The sequence below is a fragment of the Pan paniscus genome, chromosome 10, assembly GCF_029289425.2.
Source record: "Pan paniscus chromosome 10, NHGRI_mPanPan1-v2.0_pri, whole genome shotgun sequence".
NCBI classification, from domain to species: domain Eukaryota; kingdom Metazoa; phylum Chordata; class Mammalia; order Primates; family Hominidae; genus Pan; species Pan paniscus.
Window position 1 is genome coordinate 20,665,921 of NC_073259.2, and position 11,551 is coordinate 20,677,471.

Sequence of the window (11,551 nt, forward strand, 5' to 3'; positions counted from 1 at the left end):
TTCAGTTACACAGGAGGAAGACGTTCTGGTGATCTATTGCACAGCATGGTGACTATAGTTCACAATAATGTATTGTGCACTTCAAATTGCTAACAGAGAGGATTTTAAATATTCTAACTACAAAGAAATGGCACTTGAGGGGATGGACATGCTAATTCGCCTGGTTTGATCATTCCGTAATGCATATATGTATCAAAACATCAAATTATACTCTATAAACATTTATAGTTACTCTGTCAACTAAAAATAAAACAAAAAACCTTGAGTGATGGTGAAAAATATATAGAATCTTAGAAAATAATGCTCCAAAAGTTTAATGGCTAGTTGGGTCCTCAAGGAGGTAGAAACTGAGATACAGGGTTGTTGTCAGTGCTCACATTCACGTGGTATGCACAGCCGAGGCTACTTCTTATATCTGTGGTCCTCAAGTGGACCTGAAACCTATGTGGTATTAGAGCCACGAATAAACTTTTTATATCTTCCTGAAAAGTCCATTTTAGTCACTGAGTTTTAGGGCAGATTGTTTTTATGTTTAAGCAAACATAGATATATTAGGGATTAATAGTAAGTTTTGCATATATTTTATATAACTATAAAACATGCAAAATACTTACATGATTATGAGATGCTTACATATCCCAAACCCCCTAGATTTTTCTTTCTCCTATTAAAAGTACTTTGAAAACAATGTTCAGAAAGCATCCTACTATGCCACTTAGTCTGAAGAAGGGGAAAAATTGGTATATAGCTACTTAAATAGAGAAGAAGTTCTAAAACACAAAGTGTAGTTCTATAGCATAAGAAAACTGACCTACCCAAGATGCGACTGAGGTTTCTGTTTTTTTATTATATACATATGAGATCTCATAAATATATCTCAGCCTGAAGTATACATATATTTTAAAGCAGGTTTTGACGGTTATCTTAAAAGTCACATTTAAAATTAGAATAGTACCTGTCCCACTTAAAAATAAGATGAAAAAAGCTTTTAAAAACTTCTTTATAATTGACAGAGAAAAAAGCAGACAAGAAAAGGAACAAAAAATAGGATGAAAAATCACTTCTCTTTGTGCCACGGAAAAAAATATCACAAGCTTGTTTGTGTTTGGCAACCAGTTTATAGCTTGGCAATCTGAGTCTATGAACCTAAGCCTTCATGGATGAGTGCACCAATTGGCTTTTGAATTACAGGATAGCATTACTCAATTAACTTTAAGACTAGCCCTTTCAAGCAATATAGTTAGCTGTGGCACACAATATTTCAGTTCTAAAATGAGAATGTCAACTGTGAAACTAAATTTACAATTTCAGTTGTTTCTCTATCAGCCCCCTCCCACACTTACTACAAATCTGAATAATACGACTACAAGAAGCATTTAAATAAAAATGTGTGCATTCTAGGCTTATTGGCAAGTCTTATCACTTTAATTACTTGGAGCTTGTCAAAATATAGGCTGATGCACACAAGTAAGGAAATCTGTGCCTTGCATGCCACATTATTAGTGCTTCACCCTTAGCCAATGAAAGTAAACGTTTACCTGGCTGGGGCAAGAAAAGATAGAAAGGGCTGGGAAATCATGACCCTACACTTTGCAGCGTCCTCACAGAGTTCACCGTACTATCCCTATGCCAGCAAGCTCACTTAAAGACAGAACTGCAAGATAAACTTAGAAGGAACAAGAATTCCCCCAATACAGCAGACCTTGTAAACACTTATATATTACACACATGTGTGTGCACATACACGCATCCCTCACATGTTTTATCAGTGCTCCTTAGTAATCAGCACATTATTAAATTTTTGCCTTTGCTGACATGTCTATGGTCAAACTGTCAATGAAAAAGTTCTGGTAAATGTTAAATTCTGTTTTAAATATAGACGGCCTATCTATCACCTGGGCTTAGGAAGCCATCTGCCACATACCAGAAGCACTTCCAAATTTAAAAGTGTTAATTTATTGGTGACACTAATATATTTCTGGCTTTTTACAAGATTAAATATAAGCCATACAAAGTATTGTTACGATCATCTGTGGTCAAGCTATAATTGACATTAACCAGATTTTAGGTTCAAGAAAGAGAAAAACAGAGAAAGTATGTGCGTGTGTGTGTGTGTGTGTGTGTGTGTGTGTGTGTGTGTGTGGAGTTTTTACCTTATAAGCTGTCTGACTTAGTGAAAACCAAAATACTCACTTGAATGCAAGTATATCTTTAATTGTATGTTTTCACTGTGGAACTTACAAATTAAAAAAGCATACCTTAACAAATTATAATAATATAAGCTAATTTTGAGCATTTGCAATGTGCCAGGAACACCTGCATGTAACAACTCATTCAATCCTAGTAACAACTGAGATGCTATTATACGTTTTTCATAGTTGAAGAAATTGACAGGTTAAGTAACTTGCCAAAGTTGCCAAGTTCACAGGGCAAACAAAAGCTCACACTCTTTAACTCCAAGCTATACGACTCCTCGTTAGCAAATGGGCGATATGGTCTTATTTACCCCCAATTCCTACTGGTATTAAGTGTGGGCAAAGTAGAGGGGACAGGTAAGACTTAAGCCTCTGAAACAATTCAGTGAGGAGCTACCGAATTACATTCCAGCAGGTATAATTTCTTGCAGACTTAAACAAGCAAAAGTTACCTATAAGACTGATAAAGTCTCTGCAGTAGAAAGATAAATGTGTGATACAATGATGAGGCAGAGACATCAAATAGCCATATTCACAAAGAATCAGAATCAACATAAATTCAATATTGTTGCAGTCTATTTTCAAAATTGTTGCATATGAGCCAGGTGTGGTAGGACACACTTGTAGTCCTAGTTACTGGGGAGATCAAGGTGGGAGGATCTCTTGAGCCCAGGAGTTGGAGGCTGCAGCGAGCTATGATCATGCCACTGCCCTCCAGCCTGAGTGACAGAGGGAGACCCAGTGTCTTAAAATAAAATTGGTAGATATGAAGTAGTTTGTGGTCATTTTCACTGAACTATGGAAAAAGGTTTCACAATTGTCACCCATGCATCAAACGAGTGCTACTTTTAAAATGTGAGGTGCAGTTACAGGTCTCAGAAAAATAATTTAATGTTGACATAGGAAAACACTGTCTGTTTATAGATGACAGACACAAAGGCAATTGTTAAAGATATGTAGTCTGCCATTGTCATATTCACCTAAATGAAAACAAACACAAATGGTGGAACGTATTCAAGGCAAATAGAGAAAACAGTCCAAAGAAGATTTGAATGTTAGAGTTGGAAAGAAACTTAGTGAGCAATTTCAACCTGTGCATTTTACATAAAATAAAATTCAGGTCCGCAGAATTTGATCTCTCTGTGCAGGTGTTATCTTCAGCTCTGGGTGTGAGTAGCACTTCTAGGGGCAGTGTATGGAGTAAGGATGCAAAAGGATGATATATAGAACCCTGGAAGCTTCAACTTTGAGAAGCGCGCAGACGAAGAGCAAACCCATGAAAACAGCTAGTTAGGAGCAACGGAGAGAGAGCAGCAAAGCCAAAGAGTGTGATGTCATGGGAGCCTGGGAAGGAAGGAATTTCAGGAAAGAATAAGCAGCTGTGTGATGATAGAAAGAAGTCTAAGAAGATCAGAACTGGAAAATGATCATTAGATGTGTTGGTCATTGTTTGGTAGTGACCTTAGCAAAAGCAGTTTCAGTAGCATGGTTGTAACAGAAGATGGCTATGTTTTAAGCAATGAATGGGAGAGTAAAAAAAAAGATAAGACAGTAAGGGAAGAACCCATATTCAATAAGCTTGAAGAAAAGAAAAAGATGAAGCAGTGGACAAAGACATGCGTGAGGAAAAATGGTCAGGTGAGAATGAGAGGAATAATTGAAACAATGTGGGGAAAGGCAATGAAAACACGCATCCCAGCTCAGGCTGATGCATGAGCCTTGACAGGAGGAGACACCCAGCTTGCTCCGAGATCATGAAGATGGGAAACGGATGGACGCACATACAGCTACGTGGTTCTCTCAGCTGAGTTTTCATTTTTATGTTTGACTTCTTAAATCGCATGTAGGTTATTTTAACAAATGATACAAGGTTTTAAAAAATCTCCTTCCCTTATTGCCTTTGGAAGTCTGGAATGAAGGAATAAATGGTCAGCCTCAAGCCTAGACCCTGCACTCACAAGGAGTTAGACAAGCTCTTGCTGGCAGTGCACATCTTCTCCCACACTGCCTTCCCTCCATCCTCCACTCACAGGAATCATTTCCTCATTCTCCAGATCCTTCCACCAGCTACAGAAATTAGGTTCTCACGCCATTAGGAAACACTGAGGAGATTAACAGGGAGGAGTTTAACTATCTTCAATCTTGTGAAGGCTGGCAGTTTCTTAGCCTTGCCAACTATCTGTTTTCCTTGTGTGGTTTCTGCCAGAGGCAAGAGCAAACCAAACAGAAGAAAACGGTGGTAGCAGGAAAGAGTACTCTTGAGAAAATTAAAAGAAAAAGGAGAGACAAAGACTTAGAAGAGGGAAGATTACTGCTGAAATTGAACCAGACAGCAGGTTAGAAAAGAAAGGTTGGTCACAGAATTAAAAAGCAATTATGTGTATTTGTCTAAGATTTTGTGGATTACCTAATGTATTGGATTATACAGTTTATTTCCAAACAGGCTTCCCTCTACAAACATGCACCTACCAGATATCTGTTTGAGTCCTTTCCTGAGAACCAAAAGCTCTGTGTACAGTTAATTATGGTTCCTTCCTCCAGTAAGAGACTAAGGCAAGAGGTTACCCTGAAAGGTCATGCTGCCCTAATGTTTCAGCAACGTTGACTTTGGAATTCTTTAATTATAAGATCGAAGATGTATTTTTCAAATTAGATAGTAAGTACATTTTTCACTTCCACCATTTCACCCTTAATCTTAAAGGTCTGCTAGTGATTTCTCAGATAGTGAACAAAGTCTCTGAATTACTGATGTTAGCCAGAACTTGCTAATTTAAATTCACTGCAGAGGCATTCGCAATAGCTATCTTGCTTGAGAGCGTGCACTCCTAAAGTTTCAGGAATCCTCTCAGGATTTTTGAGTGTTGGGCAATAATGCAATTCTGCTTCTGATAAAGCTAGATTCACTTAAGCATTTTTAAAGCACCTAACACATGCTTGACACTGGACTGTTTGCTGAGAATATAAAAATGAATGAGATGTAAAATCAGTCCCTCAAGATCTCGTACATAGAGAAAAGAACAAATATATATTTTTTAATTTCCATCATCTGATTTCTTTGGAGGTTGTTAAAAATCAGAATGCCAAGACCTCTGATATATCCTTTATCTTGTGTGTTATCAGCAAAGCTACTTCAACATAAATAAGCAAAAGGATACGTAACAGTCGATTACGCAAAATAAAAGTTCTACATGAAGAGACTTTATCTAAAAGAGTAAGAAATGAAAATAGGAGGAATACCAACTACTCACCTGCCCAATCCCAAGAAACAGTAATAAAGAAACACACTCACCCACACACACACACACACACACACACACTATAACAACCACAACGAAAATCTTACCTGACTTGCCCACGCCTGCTCTCCCAAATATTGCCAGTTTGACCTCCGCACTTTTAGCCATGATGGGTGTTGGTAGACAATTTACTGTTGTTAAAACTAAAGCACTGAGTAAATCTTTTTGGTTCCAGTCTTTGGATTCACCATATCATTGTAAATCTTGGAAGAGTCCACAATCCTTAAACAAAAGAAATTTGGGAATTCATAAGTGACTGGAAAATGAATTAATATTTATTGAGCATCTACTATATGCCAGCCACCATTCACTTTATCAACATTTTCTGGTTTGATCTTTACCACTATCCTGTGAGAAGTCTATGGTAACTTACTGTAAATGATTTAACTAATAAATGGTAGATTCAGGACTTGGATTTGGATCTGGTTGGTACTAAAACGTGCATTATCACACACAATAGCATTTCTAAAGTACTTCCTCAAGAAATTTTCTTATGAAGGTATTGATTCTTGATAGTAACTGAAAGTAAAAGTGAATACACACATTTACCATCTATCTGTAAACATTCAGTGTACAAACACATTCAGTGGGGCAATGGAGAGAGTCACTTTTGGGCCTCTTCATGTCTCTTTGGGTTGAATAACATACATTCATATTAGTCAACTCCAATGCAACACAATTCAATTTTGCATCTCAAAGTTAAATTTTTTCTCAATTCACACTTGATCACATGATGAATTCCTGTGACAGATACAGATACACATGTTCTAGGAATCAATATATAATACATAGATTACATTTCTATATTTTGCTGGACACAATGCCCTGGTACAAAAACGATAAATGCCATGCTCCAAGTTATTCCTTTTCTATGATGACTTCAAGTAAATTTGTTTATAGTGCTGTCTTAAAGCTTGGGAAATAACATTATGTACAAAGTAAGCACATCTTATTTAGTTTGGTGCTTTAGGAGTGACATCTAGGTTCTTAGGATCACGGAAACGTAAATTTGGAAAGAGCTTTGGTGGTGGTGGGGGCTGGAGTGGGGGTCATCTGAAGAAATCTTCTAGCCATTCTTCTAGCAAGAATCTTTCCTTAGGACATAACAATCATTCCATATTCCATGCCTGACTTACCACTTCCAGGTATGAAAGGTGGGCTCATTACTTCTGAAAGCTGCTTCATTTCTCCAATTAGGAGGAACTATCTTTCTAATATTGAGCTCTAAACTGTCTCCCTGCGGCTTCTACTCATTTGTCCTGATTTCTCTCTATGAAATAACTCAAAACAAGTCAACCTTTTCTTTCACTCAGAACCGTTCAAGGATCCTAGCATCTAGTAGGACCCTTTGCTCCATCCTAGGCTTCTTTTTTCTAGGAACATGAGGCCCAGCCTGTCCACTTGTTCTTCCCGGAATGTACACTCTCGTTTATGTTTTTTTGACCTTCACTCCCTTTTTCATCATGTGCATTGCCTCCTCAACATCTTAATCACTCTAAAAGCGTGGTGTCCACTGCATTCCACTTTGAGATATGACCTGACAAACTGACCCGGTGTAAATTCCCTGAGATTTTCACTATCGTTAATCTGCACACCATGGTTATACTGTAGCACAGCCAATCACATTAAGCCTCACATCTTTTACACGGACTGCAGACCCCCTCATTCTGAACTTTTGCAATCAATGGCTTAAACCTAAATACAGCACAGCACTTTTACCCGTGTTAATCTTAATCACGTCAGTCTTCATAATTCATTCCGTTTTCAAGGCAGTAAAGATGTTTTAAACACAAATATGTTATCTAAATGTGTTAAATGTTCCTGCCAGATTTTTCCATCTATAAATTTTTACAAAGAGCTTCTTGAGAGAGAAATTAAAAAGTGAAAATCCTCCCGAAAAAGTATTTCTACAAAGACATTAACATGTAATTGTTTTCTTCCTTAGGTATTTAAGCTATCATCCTGTACCTAATAAGGTTTTGTATTTGCTGATTTTCAAAGTGCCAGAGCTTCCTCTGAAGGAAGGAAAAATCAACATTAACATTAGCTATTGTTTACTTCATCCTCAATAATGACAAAGTGTCTAAGTAATCATTATTAGCAAAAACCAGAAGCTTAAACATCTGCAATTTGTCCAGTCCCATATTTTTGGCTAAAGATAAAAAGATTTCCTTATTTGTCACTTTAGATGCATTCATTAAGAAAAGGCCCCTATGTTTTTAAGGTTCAGTGCTTCATCACAGAAACATAATATGTGGAGATATATTAACTATTTAAATTATAAATGAGAAGAGGTGCTGGCAAGTATTTCTTTGAAACACTGAACATGCAAGTGTCTGCAGCTAGTATAAACAATAATTTTGTTTCATGCAAAACTGTTCATATCCATGGATATAAAATGCAAGTAATTATCTGTCTGATTAATGTTTCATGAAAGTAGCCATCAAATGTGATTTTAAAAAAATGACAAGTCACATTTTTTAGTAACTCCCAAATGGCCCCAGAGGCATAGGAATTTCACATAAGAAAGAGAAATTGTGTGGGCTATTTTTTCCATTTATAACCTAATAAAGATACAGCTGGTTATTGTCAACCTAATGTTATGTTTAGAAAAATCACTTAAAGGAAGACACAAAACTGACAGGAGTTCTTCAACATTTTATTTCTCACATGAAAATGTGAAAAGTTACATTTGACAAGATAGAAAACAAAAATAAATATGTAAATTGTTGTAATAAGTAAACTGTTGCCAAGTTTCTGATGTTCCAAATAATTCATAATCTGAGAGTTTCCATACGTGGATCTAAGAAAATCCATTTGTCCTAATGTTCTGCTGAAATATTCTGAGTAGGGCTGAAATTTGCCATTCACTTTTTATGTGGACGGTGCTTATTAGGACAAAAACATCTCAGCTGCTATCACTCTAAAGGTAAAATCATACCTATTTAGTTTGAAGGTGTAGGTTTTTTTCCCCTAAACATAAATTAAAGGAAAAAGGAAAAACGCTAGCTAAAATCCTGTATTATTAGTGATGCATTCATTGATTTATTCCACACTTTTACGCTATGCACATACAAATAAAAGTAGTTCCCTTCGAAGAGCTTACACTCTGTTAGACCTATGATATTTAGATAACTGTAACCTTATTTACTTACTTATTTAAAGAAAGTTTTCATTCCTAATAAATCATTCTCAAGGCTATATTTATCAAGGTTCATGCTTCCTACTTCCTCTTGGGGGTGGGGCAAGCAAGCGTCTTTATAAGGTAATCATGCTTGGAACTTCTGTTATCAAGCGCTCATCAAAATCAAGTGTAGCTATTTAGGGAAGCAAAGACCCTAGTCTAGGCCTGGAAATGAGATTCTCTTCTTTTTTGGCCTCCCCTTCTCTGGTTCTGAAATCAAGTTTTCCTGGTCTCATTACTAGGAATTCTTCCTCTTCTTATCACTACGCAGTACCCACAGCAAACAAGGATAATTGTATAAGCCCCTTGGCTATTTAATGTTGCTCTGAACTCAACAGGTATCTTGCAAGAATAAACAAACCCATTGTGGGCTGCAAGTCACTTGCTTTCAGGCCAGGGAGAAAATGCAGCCTTAAGTCAAAAGGGCATTTTCCCTCTCAGCTAGGAGAGCCCTGTCAAGCTAGGCTGCTGGTGTTCACATCTCCCTCGCAGCGAACCCCAAAGCCGCCCTGGGAGGAGAACCCGGTGACCAAGAGGACCGACTCAGAGGCCGAGCGCGCTCAGGGCTCGGAATGGGTCTGCAGGAAGTCGTCCCGAAAGAGCCACCTGGACACGTGCGTGACACTCACCTGTTCACACTCTCCAGGCCAGGAGAGCCACGGTCCTCTGCAAGTTCGGAATGGGTCCCCCAAGATCGCGAAGCCCTCCCACACTGCGCAGCCCAGGCTTCAGGTTGCGTTTGCGAGTTGCTGGGCTGCGGTCGTGGGTGGGACTCGCCGCAGAAGCAAGTGCCAGTGGCCCGGCGGGGGTCTCCTCACTCGCGCTCGCTCCGACTAGCGGCGGAGGGACTGCGGCAGGACGCGAGCTGAGCCCGGCCAAGGCCGCTGCGCTCAGCGGCCAGGATGCTGCAGTGCGGCGCTTCGGCGCCCCCTACTGGGGGCAGGGGCAGGCTCCTCCCGCCGCGCTGCCTCCCAGGCTTGCGAGCTTGGGTCTTTAACGTGCTGCACCCAAGACGGGCTTCCCTTTTTCACGGTTATTTCCAAGCCTCCAGGCTCCCACCGAAGGGCGGCTTTCCTCGGTTGAAACCTTGCCTAAGAAAGCATCACTACGTGGTGTTTTCTATTCCTTACTTCAAATGATCCTCACAATATCTCTTTGAAGTATCTTTAATTATCTCCATGATACCCAAGAGGAAACTGAAGGAGAAGGTAATGCAAGGCTAGTAAATGGCTGGAATGAAATCCAGACTGGATTGGAAACTGAGAGATGCTAGGAAAAACAAACAAGGAATTCAATTGAAATTCTATTCATATATTTGAGAAAGTTCCAAAAGCTTCTCGTCCTCCTTACAGGATCAGCATTTATAGGATTTGCATTGGAGTCATACTCCATTATGCTCAGACCCTAACAAAGACAATTAATATGCGAGCTGTGCTGGACCTGCTTTCATATCCCTCATCTGATTTGATTTTTACACCCTCTCTTCATGTAAGAACTAGTATTATAATTACTAGCCTTTCACAGATGAGGAGGTGAGCTTCAGAGAGGCTAAATGATCTCCCAAAAACTGAAACATCTGAGCAAAGAAGCAGGAGGCACTTATGTTATTGTTTTTCCCTTATAAATCTGGGTATTCTTACCAAGATACCAAACGGCTTCCAGAAAACCAGTGTTATACAGAACAGACAGGGGCCTAGGGCAAACTGAACGATCTGTAGAATGTCATCAATGGGAAGGGAGGTAACCATGGAGGCAATTTCCAGAGTCCAGACTGACCTGGAAGGTCACTGCAGCCACGAGTGAATGGCTGAATGGAACAGCTAGATCTATGGCAAAAAGAGGAGTTGCCTAGCTGAGCAGGAGCTGCCCTGCTGGTTCTTTGAGAAAGCTCAAACATTGTATGGTTTATGAGTTTCCTGATCACTAATGTACCCCTCCCTCCACACCACATACATCTGGATTAGATGCCTCCCTCTGTATCTCACAGGACCCTGTGATCTTATCATTGTGTTTGTGTTGTACTCATTTCTGCCCCTTAGTCCTCTCCATTAATCTGTGAGCTCCCAGAAGCCAGGAATGTACCACGTGTGACTTCTGTATTCTCAGCATCATCCATACAGTGTGTATACCTACAGCCTGGCATATAGTAGGTAGTTAAAGAATATCTACTGAATTGAATGAATTAAGATAAAGAAGAAGTTGTGATAGGATATGTTTGAGCTTTTTAACATACTGGATTTAGGATAGACCATCCAGTAAGAAATTGAATGTATGGGGCTGCGACATTTAAGAAAGAGGCCTGGAAAAGAGAGAGACTTTGGTGTCTTAGCATGCAGAAGATCTTTGAAGTCTGGGATGGGATAATAATTACCCAGATTCATTATATAGAATCTTACAGAATTCCAATTACATGGAATCGTGTGGCATTAAGGTGTTCAGGTTTCACATGTTACCTTGTTTCCCCCATTAAATCTTATACTCAGGGCAAGATTTAATAAAAAAAAAATCTGTGACCCTATATCTGTAAATATACTATTTACAGAGACTTGAGTTGGAATTCCCACTTTGCCACTCTTATTTAATAAGAGTTATTGACCAGCCTGGGCAACATGGTAGAGATAGCGTCTCTACTAAAAATACAAAAAATTAGCCAGGCGTGGTGGCACGCACCTGTAATCCCAACACTTTGGGAGGCTGAGATGGGCGGATCACCTGAGGTCAGAAGTTCGAGACCAGCCTGGCCAACGTGGTGAAACCCCATCTCTACTAAAAATATAAAAATTAGCCAGGCTTTGTGGAAGGAGCCTGTAATCCCAGCTACTCCGGAGGCTGAGGCAAGAGAATCACTTGAACCCCAGAGGCGGTGGTTGTAGCAA

General features: G+C 39.2%; 1 protein-coding gene across 2 annotated transcripts in view; it reads right to left on the reverse strand.

Moving 5' to 3' along the window:
• The window catches only part of RERG (RAS like estrogen regulated growth inhibitor), a 112,904-nt gene extending 103,327 nt beyond the window's left edge, over positions 1-9,577 (reverse strand). The window contains exons 1-2 of one of the 2 annotated variants that reach the window (XM_008969556.4): positions 9,305-9,577; positions 5,539-5,713 (exon numbers count right to left, since the gene is read on the reverse strand). In XM_008969556.4, coding sequence (XP_008967804.1) covers positions 5,539-5,599 — 61 coding nt within the window. In that variant the 5' untranslated portion in view covers positions 5,600-5,713; positions 9,305-9,577. The remainder of the gene's footprint in view (positions 1-5,538; positions 5,714-9,304) is intronic. The other variant, XM_008969557.4, reaches the window with a different exon arrangement.
• Positions 9,578-11,551: the final 1,974 nt, after the last annotated feature.